General features: G+C 37.5%; 1 protein-coding gene across 1 annotated transcript; it reads left to right on the forward strand.

The window, feature by feature from the left end:
• Positions 1–3,541: 3,541 nt before the first annotated feature.
• LOC311085121 (complement C3-like) lies at positions 3,542–24,225 on the forward strand. The gene is made up of 42 exons (XM_084117547.1): positions 3,542–3,688; positions 3,789–3,824; positions 3,982–4,008; positions 4,271–4,463; positions 4,593–4,755; positions 4,851–4,921; positions 5,023–5,114; positions 5,343–5,425; positions 5,506–5,593; positions 5,800–5,902; positions 6,021–6,135; positions 6,224–6,339; positions 7,041–7,196; positions 7,664–7,873; positions 7,948–8,148; positions 8,857–9,015; positions 9,096–9,225; positions 10,874–10,939; positions 11,074–11,635; positions 11,711–11,796; positions 13,351–13,490; positions 13,573–13,782; positions 13,897–13,963; positions 14,363–14,449; positions 14,587–14,790; positions 14,881–14,956; positions 15,045–15,204; positions 15,316–15,426; positions 17,903–18,047; positions 18,134–18,297; positions 18,389–18,544; positions 20,329–20,388; positions 20,493–20,583; positions 21,497–21,548; positions 21,637–21,724; positions 22,284–22,373; positions 22,465–22,570; positions 22,925–23,014; positions 23,091–23,174; positions 23,258–23,338; positions 23,533–23,680; positions 23,757–24,225. Exons 1-42 carry the CDS (start codon positions 3,615–3,617, stop codon positions 23,899–23,901), a joined length of 5,286 nt encoding a protein of 1,761 aa, XP_083973673.1. The 5' UTR covers positions 3,542–3,614; the 3' UTR covers positions 23,902–24,225.

The raw sequence follows: 24,225 nt of genomic DNA on the forward strand, positions 1-24,225 counted from the left end.
CGTTTTTCGTCGTTTTCGCGGATCCGTGTGAACGGGTTGTTTTGACTACGTTGTCATCTGGGGCTCGTTCTTCGTACGTTGCTTATTAGCCTACATCCGAGATCAAATGACACATCTTAGATGATATCATCGTGCTAATCATGATCTGGCTAACTCGGTTCTTCGAACACACTTGCCGGGTATGATTAGTATCGCTGGATTGAGTTATCTGAGATAATTGCGCGTTCATGCGCTGGTTTAAAAGGGGATAGTAGAAACATTGATCAGCAACGCTGCTATTGGCTGTTCAGCGTGGCCAAAGAGCGCGCACAGTTTTTCTCCTCCACAGAGCAAGAACTAATAGTCGAAGTTTATTCGGAATTTTAATGTTTAATCAAAACGCCAGGGAACACCTCAAAGTCTGCAAAAGCCAGGAGAGAGGGCTGGCAAAAAGTAGCGGACAATTTAAATCCGTAAGAAGTGGCCATGTTAGATGTTTTTATCACTTATTAGCCTATTTGTATTTTAATAATTGCATAATTACTTTGTTCATTGTAATGTCAGAGTCACCACACGAGAACATGGGAACAAATAAAAGTGAAGTACAAAAATATTCTACATAATGGTAATTTTTAGTTATATTATAGTCTCTTTTATAAAAGGCACTGTTAAATAAATGGTTGTCTGTTTATAAAAGCAACCAAGAAAAAGGCTGAGAAAAAAATATAGAAAAGATCTTAGTAGCCTACACTGTAAAATAATTTTTGCTGCTTTAAATTAAGGCCGTATAGTCATTTCAACTGTTAAATCTTAAGTAATGATGAATTGCTTTGACTTGTGAAAGTGAAAACTGATAAACTTATGTTAATGTAAAAATATTTTGCCTTGAGTTATTGTTCACATTTTTTCCGAGTGTAGTTCATTTTAATGACATTGTGTTTTCCTCTTTTGTGCACTTTTACATAATACACCAACACTTGTATCTGTTCCCAAGAAAGTGGTGGCTGAAATATGTGCAGTAAGTGGACATTTTCTAACTTTCCAAAGGAAAGAAAGTATAAGACGTTGTAATGTCCATTTGTTTCCATTGCACTGGACAGTGAATAAACCCTCTCAGATAACTGTCATATCGAGGAACTAGCCTACCTGCAAGTGCATAAATAACTTTACTTAATTTATACTTGTATGCTTTATGGCTGCAATATAAGTTGCAGGATTCCACATCTACAGAAAGGCCTACAGAAGAGTCTGCACAGACAGAGGAGACACAGGCCTACATGTGGGCAGTGTATAGCCAACTTTTCCTTTTTATTTGTTGCATGAGGCATGTGTCTAATATCTCTTGTTGCAGGCACTTGACCACTGGCTTTTCTTTACAAAGAGCAATTGAAATAAAACTATTGTCTTTTATTAAACATTTAATGAAAAGTGTTTTTTTGGCAATGTTGTGTAATATGGCACACGCACCAATGTCACAGGCCCTGTCAGGTGTGCAACCCTCAGACTTTTCAGACACTGAAATCTTCCCTTTAGTTAGCCAAAGTTCATTTCATTGTGTGCCCTTGTCCTGGCTAGAGCTGCATTGTAACTGGTTTGGGTCAGGGAATGGGGTCATAAAACACCTGTCTGCAGGAACATGTCATAATCACCTATGAAAAAATGCAGTTCTGTTAGGATCAGCATAAGTGTATGTAATACAGTGAGCTTGATATTTAATTGTGGAACTTTCCTTACTTATTTCAAATAATGTGCATAAATGTGAATCTCTGAAAATTCTTAAGTCATGCACAGATCCTGGCCATTTTGCTTTCACATTTGTGATATGGAAGATTTTAGTCAACTGCCTTTTTTTATTTGATATAATATTATTAATCTGGAATATTAAGAATCCCAATAGTAACTGGGCTGCACATTTACATTGTGAACCCCCTTTCTGTTCACATAATCCCCTTCATTGAGGCCTTGATGGCAGTCTATGGTAGCCTCATGGTACCAATCACGTTAGTGAAGCCTGAGTGACATTATAGCCTACTGTAATCGGCATGGTCATGATTGCATGATCTTCATACAAAATTATGATAGCCTAAAAAAAAAAAAAAAAAATTGCTTTACAACATTGGGTCTTAAGTGGCTTGGAAATGCCACAAAAAACCTAAAACTGTTTTTTAAACCTAAAAGCGTCAGGTAAACTCCGAATGACACGACAGACAGCACTTTCCATCAAGTTCTCCGCATCTCCAATAGTGTAAAGGAAAGAGCCACTCGCAAATAATCTTAGGGCAATGCAAACAGTTTGTGCTGTAGAGCCCGACTCCGACAAGTCGAAAATAAATGTGCATTTCCAACAATTTAATAATGTAAACGACAATCTCACGAGTCACGAGAAAAAATATATATCTCAGAAAGTGCACTATCGCGCTGCGCTGGACTTCCCGTCATCCCGTGTCAGCTCCGCTTATGAGCCGCAGTCTAATCCTGTTTACATGAAATAAGCCTGCTCCCGAGCAGGTTTAAGTTTACGGACCTGTTGCTATGACAGCAAGTCCCGGATGAGCTTCGAAGAACCAAACAATCCAAGATCATGCCACATAGCCAACAATAAAATCCAGCTAACTGAGTTAGCGACGTACGAAGAACGGGCCCCTGTACACGAAAAACGCAAGGGAAAATCTTTTCCGTTTTTAGTAGCCTACATCATTGTTGTGTAAACTTACCCTTAGTCAACGTGGCCACAATTGAACTTAAAGGGATAGTTCACCCAAAAATGAAAATTAGCTTAAAACAAGGGAATGATTTAGGAAAACGTGGCCACAATTTAGGGAATGAATTAGCCTATGGTGTGGCAATGATTTAACTAAAACAATGGAATGACTTCATAAAACGTGGTCATGAACAAATTCTCAATATGTGGTCCCAATATCTATTTTTGCGGTGCTCCATATCATGTTTGATCAGGCATGACAACAAATGTCTGAATCATGCAGTCTAGTCCATCACCACCAGAGGGTGCAATTTAACAAGTATTAGCTGACATTCAAGCGAGATCCTGTCCAGTTATATTGTTGAGTCAGACATCACTATTTTAATAAAAAAACTTAAATAGTTTAAGTTGTAATTCATTTTAAATCCAATTTTCGAAGATGATTTGAAAAAATGGCTTATTATTCAGGTAAGCTGCTATTCAAATTTAGACTTTAAATAACATGATCAGGAAGATTCTCTTCAAACTGACAGTAGTTGACCTAAAAAGGAAAATTTGCTGTAAAAATGACATTTACACTAATTTCTGCATTAGCGACTCCCTGCGGCAACGCAGAGAAAACAAACTACAATAAACACCGTGGCACTGGCATCATGATAATGAACGTTTTCACAAATTTTACTGAGAAATTTTTAAAAAAAATCTACTTTTAATAAAATTATGTTTGGCAATATTTTAAGAGTTTCTAATGCTGAAAGCCTGTATGTTGCCTATGTGTATGTTGTCTGCTGCTCAGAATAAAGCAAACATTACACAAGAGTTTCTCAAAGTTTGAAGATAGCGGTGGTCTGGTTTAGTGGGAGGGATTTTGAGGTATTATTACAGCTCTCTCGCTGATGTTTCGGACATTTTATGACTCAGTCCTAAGGACGATATGCTCCTTCCACTGCTGTTATGGACGACTTTGCTCTGTCACATCTCCGATGGCCAGGCTTCCACTCAAAGACAGTGCGTTTAATATTATATTAATAACGTTTAATAATGTGTAAATGTTCTCCTTGTCTTGACGAAGTTGATTTAAAGTGTGTTTATCTTGTCAATTGAACAGCAAGAGGAAAGTTTGGGAACCTAATATGCGAATACCGTATGTAGTCTATATCTTTTTTTTGTGTTGTGTATTTTGTGCTTCTGAGATAATTTTTTGAAAAACTTTCATGTATATAAAATTCTCAGTATTGATTTTTGTTGTTAGTAAAATCAAGTAGGGCTTATCTGTAAATGAGTGTGTTCTGTGTTGACAGTGAGCCGGTTATTGACCCGTCTCCGACGTAAGTAGCCTACACAACTGTCCTCTGACCTTAGAGTTGGTTAACACACACTGTAACACACTTCTTTTCTTTTTTTAGTTTAGAAATATTATTTTTGAACGTCAGGCTATTCAATTTCTTTTCTTTTAGGTCAGACTACTTTGACATTTTTGACTTATTTTACCACAAAAACAAAATCATTTAAAATATATCTTAATTTGAAAATTGAAAACATGTTTCCCATCGAAGTTATGTGTGCTTGGATGTGTATGTTTTGGTTTAGGTTTTCTATTCTAGCACCAGCAAAGATAAGGCCTGGAACAAAACAGAACATCCTTCTAGAGGGTCAGAGACTGTTCCAGGTACTAAAAGTCGATATCCAGGTCTATGACTATCCAGTCTCCGAAACTGTCTATTTGCGGGACTCAGTTATCCTAAACTCAGACAACAACTACAGCGCCCTCAAGACCATTGAGGTGAATTTATGCATGAATGTATTTGATCTTGGTTAGTTTAAACTTGGTTGGTTAAAGTTCTCGCTTGTTTGAGACATTGCTCATGTTGCATGCTGAACCTGAATGTAATAAAATACGGTCTTTTGCCAGATTGATCCAAATGTGCTACGTCCAGATGGAAAGAAGAAATATGTGAAGCTGGTCGCTCAGTTCGGCCACTTCCATCGTGCAGAAAGAGTAATAACAGTGTCGTTCCGCACTGGACACATCTTCATTCAGACTGATAAACCTGTTTACAACCCTGGAGATGCAGGTCAGATCTCACATGCTGTTGAGCACATTGATAATACCTATTAGTGCATTGTTCAATCCTTTTTTGTTTTCCTTGATCATTCCGGAATTTTCCAGTGCGTTCCAGGGCTTTTGTATCTGATTCAGAATTCCGTGCTTCGGAGAGAACCATATCTCTTGAGATTCAGGTGATTGTCGCTTGCATTGACATAAGCATCATTACAGTTTGCAAGGCAACAGTTTATTTTTCTGCAACAATGTTTTATGGCTCAATTGGCTCATGTTTCAGAATCCAGATGGTATTGCAGTACATGGTATTTCCAGAGCCAAAGCAATAGATGGGATACTATCTGACACCTACCTCCTCTCCACTGTAGTCAAGTATGCATACAGAACTGTTCATTTGTGGTTTATAGTATAATTACACAATTAGTATAGTTGTGTGTTTAAATGTAATTATCTATATTTATATATATAGCCTAGATATTTAATAAAAATTTAAGATCATAAAATAATGTAATTTATATTTAACATTATATATTAATATAATTATAATACATTTTGATTTACCCTGTGCTCATGTAGCTGCTGATCTTTTTGATTTTCCAGAGAGGGCAAGTGGAAAGTTGTTGCAAAGTTTGATCAGGGAAAAGAGAGCATTTTCAGCAGGGAGTTTGAAGTAAAGAAATATGGTAAGCAATTCATATAATCTTCAGATTCTTATTTATTTCCCTCTGTCGGTGGGTTAACGCCATTTCTTCTTGCTCCCAAGTGCTCCCAGCGTTTAATGTCACTTTGACTCCAAAGACGTCCCACCTCGGTCTAGATGCAGATAAGCTGGAAGTAGAAGTAACAGCCAGGTGTGTGAATCAAACTGTTGTAATATTTCACAATGTTTTACCATATTTTTATTGAATAAATGCAGCCTTGGTGAGAATAAGAGACTTTTTTCAAAAGCATTACAAAATCTAACTGATCCCAGATTTTTGAACAGTGACGTATTGAATTCAACATTCATAAGTGTCCAAAAACCTTTTAAGTGAATATCTGTGAATATTTTTTCCAGGTATCTTTATGGTGAACCAGTGCAAGGTGTTGCATATGTGTTGTTTGGTATTGAAATAAATGGTGAGAAGAAGAGACTCACATCTATGAAGCAACTGAATGATGTAAGTGGTTAAACAAGAAAAAATTAAATTCACTTCAAGTATCTTAAACATTAAATCAGCTTTGTAGAAAGAGACTTTTGTATCAATTTATAAAAAATCTATGCTTTATAAATTGCAGCTGAAAGGAGGAATTGTTAGTTTGACTATGGAGGAGATAAAGAGTGTCTATCCTGACACAAACAGCCTAGTGGGGTCTTCTGTGTACGTCAAAGCGTCAGTAATGACCAGCTCAGGTGGGGAAATCAGTAAATATCAGCGTTTGCCTCATTATTGAGTTTTCTTCTCTGAAAACACTCTTACGTCTTAAGACTTTCTTCTCAGGTAGCGACCTTGTGGAAGCAGAGATATCCGGCATTAAAATAGTAATATCACCCTACATGCTGTCCATCAGGGACACACCAAAGTATTTCAAACATGGCCTGCCATTTGGCATGACGGTAATTTACTTTCTGTTGCGACGTTTACTGGGATAGTTCACCCTTCATGTCATTTCATACATGTTTGATTGAGCAGAATGCCCAAGCTGCTCTGTTCCTTACTCTGGACGGTGAACACGGGCTGTCAGGCTCTAAAAAGAACTCAATAGCAGTTTTAATTTTTTTATATATATATATATATATATATATATTTGGCTTTAATTTATTGTTATTTCAGTTTTAGTCATTTTAGTTAACTTCTTTCATTTCAGTTTTTTTTACAAAAATATACAGTGTATATATACAGTAATATACAGTACTGTGCAAAAGTCTTAGGCATGTTAATACCCCCCCCCCCCCCCCACACACACACACACACTGTATATATAAAAAAAACTTAAAATTAGAAATTCCTTGGGAACTATATATACATAATACAAGCAATATGGTGTCTATTATTATTTTGAAAAGGTTTTATTTTTATATTTTCACGTTTTTTATTTTATTTTAAGTTTTAGTAATTTTATGTGTTTTTGTCAATTTTGCCTTTTTTATATATATTTTTTAGCTTCCTTCTAAAAAGATATTAGGCGCTGAGTAAATGATGACAAAATTGTCATTTTTGGGTGAACTATCCCTTTAATCTGATTTTATGATAGGATTGTTGATTTTAGCACATGACGGTAGCATTACTACAAATTAGTTTGTATTTTGTTGCTTAGGTTGCAGTGAGTAACCATGACGGCTCTCCAGCCCCTAATATTCCTGTTAAAATCAGCTTTCTTGAAAGCCCAATCAGTGTTCACAGCGGCATCATCCAAGTCCACATCAACATGCCTAACACGGCCAGCTCATTTGGTAAATCACAGATACTGAAAGTAAGTCACTCACAGAAAAAACATACATGCACAATAGAAACAATATACAAATTGTTTTTAACTGTAAGCTGAATGTGTGTAAATATATATAGCAAGCCATCACATCATTACTGCATGGCACAAGCCGATTGGCCTTTGCTGATCCTGCAGCCAATGAAATTGCTTGCTCAACATTTAAATAGTCTGGTTCAGTGTTTGCTGTAAGCTAGTCCTGCAGTCCTCTGAACCCCTCCACCTCCCCCAGCTCCACCTGCCTAGATTTATGCATGTCTATTTATGCAGCAGCAGCATATCTTGCTTGCTTGCAGTAGCATGTTTGTGTATCTATTAGAAGAAGCAAGTCCATACTTACTCTGAAGCAGCGTAGCAGATCTAGTCCACCAAGACAAAATACATTAACATTGCCATATTTATTAACCTGCCAAAACTACCCAGAGACTTGTCATGATTGACGTATTCATGTACAGGTGGAGACAGCGAATCCTTCTCTGAAACCAGAACAGCAGGCTGTTTTAGAAGTGCGTGTGGAGCCATATTCCCCTCATTCCGGCAACAGGAACTTCCTGCATATCTCAGTGGGTCACAATCGAGTGGTGGTGGGCGACAGACTCAACGTCGAAGCGTACATCAAATCCCCACCAAATCAAAAAAAGTTTGTGGAGCATCTGACGTATGCCGTGAGTATTGGGGCATTTTGGGATGAAAATGACTGCAATCTTGGTATTGATTACACTTACAATTGTTTCTATAGGTGTTAAGCAAGGGAAATATAATCCATGCTGGGAGAATGAATGTCAAAGACCTGGCTCTCATAAACATTCCTCTGCTGGTTACCACAGAAATGCTACCTGCCTTTCGCATTGTGGCGTACTACATTTTGCCATGGATGTCTAATGCGGAAGTGGTGGCAGACTCTGTGTTTGTTGATGTGGAGGACCGGTGTGTAGGTTCGGTGAGTTCATGTGGCGTCCATAAGAAATTATTAACATTGCATGATTCTAGCACTTAACGCCTATTTTTCAATAATGTAAGTAATTCTGCTTCTGGCTTTTAAACCACTTAAAAGTGCATTGTGTAATATTTAGGGGGATCTGTTGACAGAAATGACTATGTTGTCATTGGTGTATACAAACCTTATTTAATGAACCGTTATGTTTTTACTACCTTAGAATGATTACTACCTTAGAGATTAGAATGAGATTTCTATCAACAAATACCGCGGATCCTCTTACATCGACATGTTTCTACAGGAGCCCTAAACGCACAAACGCGTTTCGTTACTATGTTGTTCTTGATGCAAAGAAGCTAGCTAAAGTCAGCGAATAAAACACTAACACAATGATGAACAAGTAACAATAATGTTCGCAATAACATATTGTTTTACTGAATAATTAAGTAAACCTAATATCTTAATTTTTCTTTGTAAAGAAACCTCATTATTTAACTGGCTACAAGATCTTTTCCTGTTGGCCACCGTAACTTCTGTTGGTTGCAATTCGCAATCTCACCACTAGATCCCACTAAAAATTACACAGTGCACCTTTAAGAGGTTACTTTGTCCCCCCAAAACAACCATATAAGTTTAATGCCATAATAGTGGCTTGCATTCGTTTATTTATGAGTGCATTCTTTTATTTGAGTGTTTTTATGATTGTGTTAGCTCAGTGTAGGATCAGTGGAGGGAGAAAAACTCAATTCCTACTCACCAGGCAGCAGCTTTAAATTTGAAGTGAAAGGTGACCCGGGAGCAAAGGTCAGCCTGGTTGCGGTGGATAACGCCATCTTTCTGTTGAGTAAAAACCGCTTGACGCAGAAGAAGGTGAGTTACGACGTTATTTTCACTGTACTCTCCAGAACCTTCTCCAGGGCGTCACTGACACTCATGACTCTTTCACTCAGGTGTGGGAGGTGGTGGGACAGGGCGATATGGGCTGCACCTCAGGAGGAGGCAAGAATAATATGGGTGTTTTCAGTGATGCAGGACTGATGTTTTATTCCAGCACAGGAAGTTCCACTGACTACAAAAAAGGTCCTTCACACACACAGCATTAACATCTAATCAATTAGACTAGAATAAATGTCATTACACTACCATTCAAAGATTGGAACATATTTAAAGTTTTTTAAAGTCTCTTATGTTCATCACAGCTGCGGTCATTTGATCAAAAAATACAGTAAAACAGTAATATTGTGAAATATATTTACAGTTGAAAATAACTATTTTGTATTTGAATATATTGTAAAATGTAATTTATTCCTGTAATCAAAGCATCATTACTCCAGTCTTCAGTGTCACATGATCCTTCAGAATCATTCTAATATGCGGTTTTGATGCTCATTATTATGATCAGTGTTGCTTAATATTTTGTGCTTTTTTATAATACATTTTTGTTCAGGATTCTAGAATAGAAAATTCAAAAGAACAGCATTTATTTGAAATATTAATCTTTTGCAGCATTTTAAATGTATTAACTGCCACTTTTGATCAATTTAATGCTTCCTTGATGAATTAAAGTATAACTTTCTTTCAAATACTACTGACATTGAACGGTTATATTTATAAAACAAGTCCAAAGCTTCAGAATTAGGCAAAGATAATGAGGATGGCAACAACACAAAATTGCACAAAAATGGCAAACTTTTAATTTCTTAACTATTTTACAGTCCTGTTCCCCATGTACATACTATGTACTTATTATAGTAATTGCAATAACTGTGTACTAACCTTAAACAATGTAGTTGCCTTATATTAACCTGTACTTTCTTAGGTAAATCTAAGGTACACTTTACACATAAGTCCATGTACAGTGAAATAAAGTGCAACCAAATGTCTAATCAAAAATACAGGACAAATATATCCCATTTTTAGGCAACAGTTGTTATGCAGCCTTTCAAAAATCCTGCCTATGGTTAAAGTCCCCCTGTGGTGGAAATCAAGCTTTTAATGTTGTTTAAATGTCTATGTGGTGTTTTTAAAATGCTTTAAGACAAACCATGTGCAAATTCATAAGTCAGCTTCATAGCTGAGTATTTTCTCCTTAAATCTCCAGTGAACCCAAAACACGGGTTGAAATCGCTGGTGTTTCTGACGTCACAAACTATCTTGTAACCAGTCAGGTCAGCGTGTGATTGTCAACGAGTGGATCTCTGAGCTGGTGTGAGTGAGTGAGTGGAGGCGGGGCTCATTTGCATATTCAAGGTGTAGAGTTACATTCAAACCATTTTAAGGCATGAAGAATGTTTTTCAAGGAAAAAAACGTTCAAATATATTATTTTGGTGATCAAAGATGAGTTTTAAGGGATAATTATTGACTACAGGGGAACTTTAACACAGTAATGTATTGCAGGTTAATGGCAAAGTAACATTATGGCAATAATATCAAATATCATTGGTATTACGTTGAGATGCTCTCTAGGGTGATCTTGACCTTCAGCATCCACGTCCCATTCGCCATGGTTTCACAGCGATGCCATAGAAGAACCATTTTTGGTTCCCCAAAGAACCTTTCAATGGTCAGTTCTTAAAACCATTATTTTCTTAGAGTGAAAAACATTTTAAAGAACCTTTTGTGGAATGGAAAGGTTCCATGGATGTTAAAGGTTCTTCACGGAACCATAGATGCCAATAAAGAACTTTTATTTTTAAGAGTGTATTTATTTTGGTTTGTTTGGAATAGATTGCTCCAGTAAATCTAGAAGAAGAAGACGTTCTGCTGCCAAACTGCAGCTCAGAGAGCAGCTGGGTGAGTCGCTGTGCATCAGAAGTCTTTAAAAAGTTTGTTAGAGAAGCGGAGATATGAAAGTGTTAGCAAAAGCGCTAGCCAAAATGAGCGAGTCGAGCTAATACACCCTGCCTTAACACGTTCTTTTCTCCCAGAGAAGGTATATTCTGACGAGCTCCTGCAGAGATGTTGTGTGGACGGCATGCGGGAGATTCCCATGCCCTATTCGTGCTACCGCCGCTCCCTGTACATCACCGAGGACTGGAGCTGCGTGTTAGCTTTCCTCCACTGTTGCGCACAGTACAGAGGGGAGGAGCTTGGTGTCGTTACCAGGCCCCCGACGACCACCCCTACACCCACCACCACCCCTACACCCACCACCACCCACCTTATTTTACCTATGCTTCAAAGTAGACTTGACTATGATTATTTTACCATGTTAGATCGTATTGAGGTATCCCGATCTGTCGTCCTCCATTCTCCTGTCCAAAGACTTGGGGTGTCAGCACGCATGGACAGTCATTTTGAAAGCACGAAAGCGGAGGTGGCGGAGGTGGCGGAGGTGGCGGAGGTGGTGGAGGAGGAGGAGGAGGAGGAGGAGCAAGAGTTTGATGAAGATGATTTAGCTGACATAGAAGACATTTACGTGCGCACCAAGTTCTTTGAGTCGTGGCTGTGGACTGACATCAGACTGCCCAGCGTACCCAAGTCTGATGGGTAAGAGTTTGACTTAGACTCAGTGAAGAAGTCCCACTTTTATCATGTTCACTGATGAAGTGTTTGTTACTCCAGGCTGGCTGTGTTTTCAATGGACACGGTTCTTCCTGACAGTATCACTCAGTGGGGGTTTCTGGCCGTCAGTGCCTCAACAGAGAAGGGTAAAGAGTCTGAAGATCATCTGTTTGTCTGGGCAGAGCTCCTTTATATGGTTTTAGATCTGCCATAGTGATAGCTGAATAATTACAATGAAAAGATATGAATTATGATATTTTTTATTAGATTTTAAAGCTATATGAGCCATTTCTGCACATGAATTTGGAATATATTAATAATTAATATTTAGCTTTTAATGCTACAAGACAAGCATTTCTGCATATGAATTATGGATATATTATCAATAATAATTATTATTATTTAGTTTTTAATGCAACATAAACATATCAAATGTTTCTGCATATGAATGTGATATTTTAATAATTGCTTAACTATTAATGGTACCTGTCAAGCGTTTTTGCATATGAACTATGAATATAATAATGTTTAGCTTTCAATGCTACATGCCTAGCATTTATGCATACAAATTTTGAACATTAAAAAAAGTATTATTTCGCTTTTAATGCTACGTGACAGGCACTTCTTCATAATAATTAAAAATATTTTTAGTAATAGTTATTTAGGTTTTAATGCTACAAGTCAAATTAATTATGGATATTTTATTAATAATTATTTAGGCTTTAATGCTATATGCCAATTTATAATGAGTATTTTATTAATAACTATTTAGCTTTTAATTCTGTCAAATATTTCTGCATATAATTTACAAATATTCTACTAATAGTTATTTCACTTTTAATGCTACATGTCAAATTAATTATGAATTATTTATCAATAATTATTTACGTTTTAATGCTACATGTAACGCGTATGGAAGCTTGTTTCCGCCACAGAATAAAACATTTTAAAAGATAATTGCGACTTTTTATCTCACAATTGCGAGTTTACATCTCACAATTCTGACTTTATTTCTCAGAATTGCGAGATATACAGTCAGAATTGCGTGAAATAAAGTCGCAATTGCGTGTTATAAAGTCAGAATTGTGAGATATAGCCTAAACTATTCTGAGGTAAAAAAAAAAAAGAAGTCAGTCTTTTTTTTTCCCTTAGAATTGGCCTTTATATCTCACAATTGTGAGTTTATATCTCACAATTCTGAGAAAAGATGTCAGAATTGTGAGATATAAACTCGCAATTGTGTGTTATAAAGTCAGAATTGCGTGATATAAAGTCGCAATTGCGAGAAAAAAAGTCAGAATTCTGACTTTATAACACGCAATTGCGACTTTATTTCACGCAATTCTGACTTTATAACACACAATTGCGACTTTATTTCACGCAATTCTGACTTTATATCTCACAATTCTGAGAAATAAAGTCAGAATTGCGAGATGTAAACTCGCAATTGTGAGATAAAAAGTCGCAATTATCTTTTTAAATGTTTTATTCTGTGGCGGAAACAAGCTTCCATACAAATTATGAAATTTTAAAAATTACTGTTTAGCTTTTAATGCTACATATGAAGTATTTCATAATGAACTAAGAATATTTTAATAATTATGATTTAGCTTTTCATGTTACATATCAGACATTTCTGAGAATGAATGTGAAAATGTCCCTGTGAATGAGATTATTCCTGGTTTGTGAACCTCTCGCAGGTTTCTGTGTAGCTGAACCTTATAACGTGCGAGCGTGGAAGCAGTTCTTCATAGACCTGCGGTTGCCTCACTCAGTGTCCAGAAATGAACATGTGCAAATCAAAGCTGTGGTCCACAACTACAGGAACTCAAAACTGGAGGTTGGATTCACACCATCATCCAACAATCCCACTCCCACTCTATCGTCTCTGTGACCTGATCTGAACAACCGTCTGTTTGCAGGTAATGGTGATCCTGGATAAGACAGAGGACATGTGTAGTGTGGCATTTAGCGGACCTCACAGACAGCAGGTTTCGGTGCAGGCCAGCTCCTCCAAGCTCATTACATACACTATCATCCCCCTCAAAACAGGACAGCTCCCCCTAAAGGTCACAGCCATTGCGGCCTCCTTCATGGGGCAAGATGCAGTGAGGAAGAATCTACGTGTGGTAGTAAGTTACTAAATCCTGCTTAATATTGAACATATTTTATATTAGATATTTGTTAGATGTTCGTACACGTTTTTAGTAACTGTCTGGGACATGATGCTATATCTTGTGTTTTAGGTAGAAGGCATTCAGACAATTAAAGTGAGGAGTTTTGTGTTGAACCCCATTCAGAATGGAGACAGTGGTAAGAATGGTTGGAAATCATGAGATTATTCATGATCAATGCAAAAACACACAAAAAAACCCCATTTAATTAACTTAAATTCTTGCCTTTGTAAAATCACGCTTTTTAAAAAATTGTTACAGTAGCAGTGTAACACAATATAAATGGGTCTTAGAATATCTACCATATATATATACAGTATATGTGTGTGTGTGATATATACATTGTATAATTATCTAGAACTCAAAAGATCACGCTTCATTTTTTAAGTTTTACACAGTATAAATGGGTTTTGATGCATGAAAAGTATATGTTATATTATTAAAATGTATATGTTTATTTCAATAATTTATTCATTATTCATGATTTCATTTATATATTTTTGTTATAATAAATGATTAAATATTTCCTTCGTCTCAGCTGGGAGACAGATGATAGAAGTGGAGAAGATGCAGCTGGACGCCGTTGTACCAAAATCTCTGCCGGAGACATTTGTCAATGTCAGAGGTTTGGCATTTTAAGCAATATTCATGATATTATGAAATGGTATTAACACTCAAGTACATAATGGACATTTATGCGAATGAACAAAGCTGGGAAATTCTTGACCCAGTTTTGTACTGATCTGTATGTGTTTTCTTCAGGTGATTTGCTGGCAGACAGCATTGATAACTCCATTCAGGATGACTCGCTGGCATCACTGATCCGCATGCCCGGCGGGTGTGTGGAGCAGAACCTGGCCACCATCACACTGCCCCTCATTGCTGCCCATTACTTGGACCGCAGTGCAAAATGGGACGTTGTGGGAGTAGGTCGCAGAGAAGAGGCCATCAAATACATTCAAAGAGGTGCAATGAGAGACAAACAGGGATGAACTGCATTCTTTCAGATATGATTAAGATCGAATATTTATATTCTATTGTTTTTTTCATTTACAGGTTATGAAAATCAACTTAATTATCGGAAAACGGATGACTCGTACCCTCCCTACGCCAAAGAAGGCACAAGCACATGGTATTCATGCTAGCACTTCGCTTAAACTACAGCACTATATTGAATGTTTCCTTGTACAGTTAATGTGTCTTTGTTATGTCCGCCTCAGGGTCACTGCATATGTGGTAAAGGTGTTCTCCATGGCACACTCGTTTATCAGTGTCAATGAGAAGCATCTGTGTGGCCCTCTGCTGTACCTTCTCAAGAATAAACAGCGTCCAGATGGATCCTTTCAGGAGAACAATCCTGTCTACGACACCAGTATGACGGTGAGAATTTATAACTGTGATTGCACTAGTTTCATGATCATCTATAAAAGGGGACCACTGTCATCTGAATGCTTTCTCACAGTACTAGCTAACACATGTTTTGTGATGCAGGGAGGCCTGCGGGGCTCTGAATCCAGTGTGTCTCTGACTGCATTCGTGCTCATTGCTTTGGCAGAGGCACAAAACGCTGTTACCTGCCAAGAGCCAGGCCTTGACGTACAGGTAACCTCACTCTTTAACACGGATAAAAACATCGGAATTAAACAGTAGTTAAATTACATTATTGAAACAATAGCTGAATTAAATAATTAGAAAAATATCTAAATTTCATAATTAGTAAAAAAAATTAAATAAAATTATACAATAAAAAAATAATTAATACAATAGCCAAATTAAATAATTTAAAACAATAGCTGAATTAAATAATTAGAAAAATATAAAAATTGAATTATTAGTGTAATTAGTGCAAAAGCTAGATTAAATGATCCAATAATAATAATTAATACAATAGCTGAAATTAATAATTAATACTAAAGCTAAACTAAATAATTATGACAATAGCTGAATTAAATAATTAGAACAATATCTACATTTCATAATTATTAAGCTAAATTAAACTAGATGTACCGCATGGCGGTGCAAAATATGACTGCCGCTCAGGCCTGCACTGGCTTTCCACAAAAAGAAATGACGTGGAGCAATCTGGCTGTATTGCGTGTTTATGTATATACCTAAAAAAAGTAGTAGTATGTGCATGTCTGTCTGTGTGTGTGTGTGTGTATGTGTGTGTGTCTGTGTGTGTGTGTGTCTGTGCGTGTATGTATGCGTGCGTACATGTGTGTGTTTGTGTGTGTGTGTCTGTGCATGTGGATTTGTATGTGTGTGTATGGGTGTGTGTCTGTGCGTGTGGATGTCAGTGTGTGTGCATGCTTGCGTTTGTTTGTATTCCTGCATGTGTGTGTGTGACAGTTAGGGTTGCCAACTTCAGAAAAGGAAAATGCGGGACAATCGTGGTTATTTATAGGAAAATGAGGGACACTCAAAATATTTGTACTGTATCACACAGTGTACGTCATTTCAGTGTCTGCAGTTAAGTTTGTGTTTAAAAGGTTATCAGACATAAACACATTTGTATTGCTTAACCTATTTATGTATTTAATTCTAAAAATAATTTTAATGTCATACATGAAAAAAGTCACATTACAAACAAACCATAGTTCAAAATAACAGCATTTATCTAAAATAGAAAGCTTTTTTAACATTATACACTAGGCTTACAGTTCAAAAGTTTGGGGTTAGTAAGATTATTTTTTGGGAAAAAAAATAAAGAAAGTAATTGCCTACTTTTATTCAGCAAGGATGCATTACATTAATCAAAAGTGACAGTTAAGATAATGTTACAAAAGTGTTGTATCAGTCAGTGGTTTATCAGCTTGTCAAAAAACGGGACACGGGAGGTCACGCACGGGACAAATAAATTAGGCCCAAAATACGGGACGTCCCGCCTAATTCGGGACAGTTGGCAACCTTAGTGACAGTATCATCCTAAACCAGCAACCCTTCGCTCAACACCACCATCTACAGGCCGATGAGTGTACAGTCACTAAATGTGCACATAAATGAATTTATTTTATACCCCCCCATGGATGAAATTCTACGAAACTTAGCATACCCCCAGAGGATGTCAAGTTAATCATACACATGAAATATGGTGCAGTTCTGAACATCTCAACTGAAGATAGGGGCGATTAAAGCAGAATAATATTGCATTTTCATTTTTTATGGGAGGGGCGCAAATCACAAATGAGTGATTATGGGCTAGGTTGATGTGGGCCCTTAAGACCAACATACCATAAAAATGTCTTCATCCTCGGTGCCACGGTTCAGGTAGTTATTTAGGAAAAACTGCATTTTTTGGGTTTGGGGGGGCCCAGCGCGGGGGGGGAGTGGCCCCCGGGGACCAAACGAAATTTTTCTGTAAAAGTCTAGTGGGGCTACATGCCCACCAAATTTCATGTTCCCCGGTGTTTCGGTGTCCCTGGTATCGTTGACGAAAAATTCAGTAGATGACGAAAAAAAAAAAAAAAAAAAACTTTGACAATACCTATATGACCGCTTTCGCTAGCTACGCTAGCGGCAGTCATAATTATACAATAATAATAATTAATACAATAGCTGAATTAAATAATTTGAAAAAAATATCTAAATGTAATAATTAGAAGAAAAGCTAAATTAAATCATACAATAATAATAATAATTAATTCAATAGCTAAATTAAATAATTTAATTAAATAAAAAAATTAAGTAAAAAACATTAAATAACATTGTACAAAAATGATAATACAATGAAGTAAATATTTTCAGGAAAATATTTGCCATCTTCATACAGATAAAAAAGTATGCCATTAAATGTACGCTCCCCTCAATTCTGAAGGGACCTCCGCCAATCATAAAGCAGAAACAGTGACCGCCCACTTATTCAGCATCTTGAGTTCCTGAAGTACACCGCACCCCCCCCCCCCCTTTTTATATATATATATATATATATATAAAATATATAAATTATAAATAAACTTATAAATATAAGTAAATAGACAAAGGTACAACACTGATTCATGTTGTATTTCCGGGCAAACCAGAAAACTGAAATTGAATATTCAATGATGCTAATTGTATTTTCTACATTCGATCATTGCAGGACAAGTCCAGAAAAGCAGCGATTTATATAAGAGAGCATTTCCCCCGGCTGTCGAGGCCGTACACAGCGGCTATAGCATGCTACGCCTTAGCAGTCTCCAACCACGGCTGCATGAAGAGCATGTTGCTAAAATTAGCCTCACCTGGTACATAGCTTTTGAAAACAAAAATATAAAACATGTTGCTTTGTGTGGGCTTGTCTTTCTCATCTTTCTTTATTTTCTGTCTACAGACCGTACCCACTGGCCTGACTCTGATAATTATTTCTTCACACTGGAAGCTACAGGCTACGCATTGTTAGCGCTTATCAAAAGTGGCCACATGGAAGAAGCAGCCGGCCCCTTTCAGTGGCTGAGCGAGAAGCGTGGCATTGGGGGAGGGTACGGCTCTACTCAGGTAAAAACCATGTGTAAACCTTTACTTATTGTCTTACATTTGTATTTAAGGTACATGGTTATTCATATAATGACTGTTTTTCTCCCATCAGTCTACTATGGTAGTGCTACAGGCCCTCTCTGAGTACCTCATGAAGAGCCCTCCTCCTACTGACCTCAATTTATTGGTGCAGCTCAGTGTTCCCGGTCGCAGTGACGTACGCTGGACCTTCAATCCCGAAGTTGCTTACGTGGCCCGATCTTCACGGGTGCGATAGTATATCTTTCAAACTCTCCTTTACAGTTTTAATCAAAATGTTTATTGGCAAAATGTACAGCCTTTCAGCTGTTTGCAATGAACACATCAAACAAAAGTAATTATAGCTCAACACAACAAATGTTGTGTGGTTCCCCCAAATTCAACTGAAAATGCAACTTTTAATGACTTCTGCAGTCTAAAAATTATTCAACCCCTTCATGGCACGCATCTTTAGTGCTTAGTAGAACACCCTTTTGCTGTAATGACCTGCTGCAAAAGAGGCAGCATTTCTGAGGAAACTTAGCCCATTCCTCATGAGCAACAAGTTCAGTAATATTGTTGGGTTTGCGTGTTGCTACCACCTTCTTCAAATCCCACCAGAGATTTTCTATGGGGTTCAAGAAAGGTTTCCAGTGCCAGAGGATATAAAGCAGCCGCAGAGCACCACCATGCTTAACTGTAGGCAGAGTGTTCTTTTAAGCATATGCTTCATTCTTCTTCCTCCAGACATACCGCTGATTCAGAGGGCTGAAAAAGTTCCAATTTTGTTTCATCGCTCCACAGAACAGAACCTCTGTGGGTTATTAAAATGCTTTTTAGAGCAAATTGGAGCCAACTTTTCTTGTGATTTTGGGTCAGTAGTGGTGTAGGTCTTGGAGTTCTGGCATGGAAACTGCATGCGTTTATTACTTGCCTTACTGTGCAGCTGAAACCCCAGTGCCTGTTGCCACCAAGTCTTGCTGCAGGTCTTTTGCAGTCTCTCGAGGGTTTTTCTGAACCTGCCTTCCTAGAAATCTGGTTGCAGCGGTTGATAGCTTCCTTTTTCTGCCCCGTCCAGGACAGTGTAACCACTGTTCCTTTAACTTTGAACTTGCGAACTATGCTTCCAACTGTGTCACTAGAAACATATTGTGCCTTTGCAACCTTTTTGTATCCTGTTTGTGAAGGGCGACGATATCCTCTCTTAACGTTTTGGACCATTCTTTTGATTTCGAACATGCAGTCAAACGTGACACTCAACAAACCTAGCCAGTTCAGATATTTCATGTGTTTTAGCTCAAGCACACCTGGTCCAACTAATAAAGCCCTTGATTAGTTACATCAGGTGTACTTGAGACAACAACTGTTTTGCAGATTTGTGCTGTTGTGAGGGATTCTATTCAGGGGGTTGAATAATTTTGAGAAGTCATTGAAAGTCATTGAAAGTGGCATTTGAAGTCATTGAAAGTGGCATTTTTAGTTGAATTTGGGTAAACCACTTGAAATATTTGTGTTGAGCTATTTCAATTTTGTTTGATTTGTTCATTGCAAACAGCTGATAGTCTGTAAATTGTGCCAATAATCCTGATTTGCAATGGGGGTTGAATAGTTTTGATTACAGAACTGTATGTTTTTGTAAATACTGTATATGTGGTGTTATTATACTGCACAAATATATCAGCTAGCACAGATTCCCTTCACTTTCGCGTAAATATACAGTGCTCTCCCTGTCCCAGTCACCCTGGTTCCCCCGACAAAAACCCAATAGGATTTTTCCATTGGCTTTTGGATTATTGCAGAAAAAAAGCTTGGTGACCAACAAACGTTTATGATTCTCATGTTTAGTTCATCAAGATAATATTCACAAATGAACACAACTTTTATGAATTTTGAAGCCTAAATCCAGTTGGCAGAAGTTAAAAGCTAAACGTAGGCTATATTAAACGAACTACAACAGGGTCGCATGACTTCAACTTAACCAACACAAAGGCCCTGTACAATAACTACGTTACTCACCTTCATTATCTCTTGCAGGTACCTCTTGACCAGGAATTTACAGTGGTGGCTTCTGGGAAGGGCAAGGGAATTTTGGAGGTGCTAAATGCCCACATCTACACCAAAGCATTGAACTATTCAAATATAAAACCAAGACGTAATTTAGTTACAAACTTTTCTCTGTTGCATTTTATGTGTCTCAGGTAGTGACTGTGTACCACCAGCTTCCTGATGTGTACGAGAACAGCACGTGTAACGGCTTTCAGCTGGACGTCTCGATCGCTGAGACTAATGGTATGTTCTCTAATCAGTTTATATGGAAAAATAAAAAGTAATTGCAATGTTTTATCTCAAAATTCTGACAATTTTTACTTTTCTCATAGCTGTGAGATATAAACGCACAACTTTGAATTATAAAGTCAGAATTGTGTGTGTGTGTGGGGGGGGAGAGTTATGCATAATTAATTTTATTTATATACCACTTCTTAAGTTGTATTTACGAGCTTGTCGCATTCAAGTGCTTTGTTGTCGGAAAGAACAGGAATCATGGAAGATATCAGGTTTATTCTTGCCTTTTTATTGGAAAAATCTTATTAAAGCCAAAATTATATTTAGCGTCCCATTTATTGACAACCATAAACATTCACTGCATTATCTATAGTCAGCTTGGTTGCAATTCTGGAATTTTGGTCAAATACAGGCTGTTTTCGCTGTGATAAAACATCAATATGCTTCAAATGATTATTCATATATGTAAATATGCACTACTTTAACAACAAGATAAGGCTATGTATCTGTTGTGGAAAAAAATAATAAAGAAAACCAGCCACGACAGCAAGTAGTTCGGTCCCCTCCGCCATGTTTTAAGTTTATGAAACTTGGGTATCAAAATTATCGCCAAGCTTCCCAGTGGTGAACATGCGTTCATGTCCAATTTTTAACTAGGAAACTCGTATGTACGATAATTTTGATTAGCATGTGAAGGCAGCATAAGAATACTAAAATAAAGTGTTACCTGGCATTATATCAGTTAATGAAATATTTGTTTACTGTGTAAATATACATTAAATCTGTAAAACTGAAAATGTCGCTAAACTTTTTTTTTTAACGGTAAAGTTCTGGTAACCATAGCTAACTTGTTTTGTTTTTTACATTGTACACATATAGAGGACAAGTTTTAATTAAGATGCTCTCTGGTCCATTTTAGAAAAAACCCCACCGGATGTAGAAAAGTCCTACAGACTCAATATCCACGTGAGGTAAGCGCTTGTATGCAGTTTGAAATCTTATATTTTTCTAGGATATATTATTGTGGTTCCCACAATTCTCTGCTTTGCACCCCCAAAGGGCTCTGGAGGGACGCCAAGTGAGGATGGTTATTCTGGACATCAGCCTGCCCACCGGCTTTGAGCCTGAAAACTCAGATTTAGAGTTGGTAAGACCAAACTCGTGACATAATGTGGCATTACATTAGCGATAACAGCTAATCATGTAGCTAGCTGTGTTGAAGCCTACCATGAACATTTGGAGGCATCACATGTGCACTCCAGACATGAAAGCTCTAACTTTGCCTAAATTTGGCAGGATTACATGTATCTATCATGGAGAATGCAATCCCATAATGCATTGCGGCAAGCTACATCCAAGATGGTTGAAAAAATCATGAAAATAAGTTGATGTTGATTAAAAATATCATGATTCTTTTCATTCAACACACCAGTGGGCTTTTCTACCCAATGTGTGTGTGCTTTGTATTTTTATGCCAAGAGTATTGTGTTTTTAGCTTAGCAACATGCTAACGCTGAACTCTATTGGAATCAATTGTGAGTTGAGTCTATTTGTGTTGCACGCAGTTTCTGACTATGAAGAGCGCTTCAAATCTGTCCCCTTGACAGTTAGGATGCTAACTATGTAGGCAGGTAGAATGTATGTAGGAAGGCAAATCATTAGGTTATAGAAGTGATAATGTCAGGATTGTTTTTTTTTTTTTTTAGCTTAAAAATTCAGTAGACCGCTACATTAACAACTTCCAAGTGGTGGACAACCTGAGTGACAGAGGATCCCTCATAATTCACTTGTTTAAGGTAACCCAACAATCACCCTAAAAGTTCACACTTGTTAAACATGATGTAAATGAAGGCAACATTGAATATTTGTCTTTGTATTTGTCTACAGGTGTCCAGTACTGAGACAGACATGATCTCATTCAGACTGCATCAGAAATTTAAAGTGGGGCTCCTTCAGCCTTCCACTGTCACAGTTTACCAGTACTACAACAAAGGTTCGTACACACAAAGGTTTGTGAAGTTATACTACTAATCTACACCGTTAAAGGCAAAACCAGCAATGCAAGTTTGAGAGGAGGCGTCCTGTCAAATCTCGCGAAAATCACAACTTGCTTTATTGAGCTAGTTTATTTACTTATTGAGTTACATCTTAACTTTGATAAAAAAGTAATCAAATTATCTAGCCCTTCCCTTGTGGCTCACGAACCCCAATTTGAAAACCCGTTTAATCTGATGAATGCTTTGGATTCCCGCACAAGACATGTGAAAAATAGATTATTAAGAATTCGTTCCCATGACTTATTAGGAAACTAACGGTGTGATCGTGATTACGGTCTTTGTTCTGTCAGATAAGCGTTGTAGCAGATTCTACTCTCCTCCTGAAGACCAACAGCAGCTCGATCAGATCTGCAAAGACGACGTGTGCCGCTGCTCACAGGGTCAGTTCAGCAGGACTATCTTTATGTTTTCAATCAACTTCTCAACTTTAACCAGTTTTAAAACTTTCTTTCATAGGTGACTGTTGTGTAGTGAAAGAAGACTCCTTGTCTTTTGGGAAAGAACAGAGGAAGGATGCTGTGTGCAATGGATTACATCATGGTAAATGTTTCTTTTTTGGGTGGGGGGGGGGGGGGGCACGTCGTGATGTCACCATCTTCTCAATAAATGTGTCTTTTCTTCAGCCTACAGGGTCAAACTGATCAGCACCAGCCAGAGCCACTATGACCAGTACGAGATGGAGATCGTGCAGGTTATCAAAGAGGGTACGTCTACTACACTCTTAAAGTGGACCTATTATGCCCTCATACAAAATCTTGATTTTAAGAACATTTTAAGAACCTTTTTCCACTATAACGGAAAGGTTCCATAGATGTTAAAGGTTGTTCACGGAATCACAGATGCCAATAAAGTGTAGAGTCTTATCTAACCTCATGTACCTCCATTTCTGTTTGTGTAGGGACAGAAGAAGGTCTGATCGAGAAGGAAAGACGAATGTTCCTCTCTCATGCGAGCTGTAGGACAGGGCTTGGTTTGAGAGAGGGTCAGGACTATCTGATCATTGGGCCGATCGCTGATGTTTGGCAAGCGGGGAGCACGTCCAACAGGCGAGTAGCGTAATAGCACTGGAAATGTACATGTTAGGGTCTGTATTTGACTATTCGCTCACGATTTCCCTCTCAGGTATGTGTATTCGCTGGGTAAAGACACGTGGGTCGAGCGCTGGCCGGCTGAGTCTGAATGCGGTGCTGGATCTCCTCTGCAGGAGAAATGCGACAAGCTGAAGAGCTTCGCAACGGCACTGACAGAAAGTGGCTGTCAGTCTTGAGACAAATGCTATTCTTTGAATATACTGATGAATTTTGTCATGCTTATTGGGTTTTTTTAGTCCACAGAAGAAAATCAAATCTGCTATTGCTCGCAAATTTCTCAATTAATTACAAAGAAATTGCAAGTAGACTGAAATAGTATTTTATATACTCCAATAATCTTTGTTTTGTTTACAACTTCGAAAATGCACGTGTGTAAAGAAAACAACTACCAAAAAAATGCAATCATTGCTTAATCTGTACCAGAATCTTAACAAAAATAACCTAATACCCTGATGTCAAATGATACTGTATATCATTGATAAAAGTGTTACAGAGCTGTG

The sequence above is a fragment of the Abramis brama genome, assembly GCF_963993115.1.
Source record: "Abramis brama genome assembly, chromosome: 6".
Taxonomy (NCBI): Eukaryota; Metazoa; Chordata; class Actinopteri; order Cypriniformes; family Leuciscidae; genus Abramis; species Abramis brama.

Coding starts and splice junctions, on each gene's coding strand:
- LOC311085121 (XM_084117547.1), top strand. CDS start 3,615: ATGCTCCTTCCACTGCTGTTATGGACGACTTTGCTCTGTCACATCTCC. Junction 4,922..5,022: donor CCATATCTCTTGAGATTCAG/GTGATTGTCGCT, acceptor CTCATGTTTCAG/AATCCAGATGGTATTGCAGT. Junction 23,339..23,532: donor CGTGCAGGTTATCAAAGAGG/GTACGTCTACTA, acceptor CTGTTTGTGTAG/GGACAGAAGAAGGTCTGATC.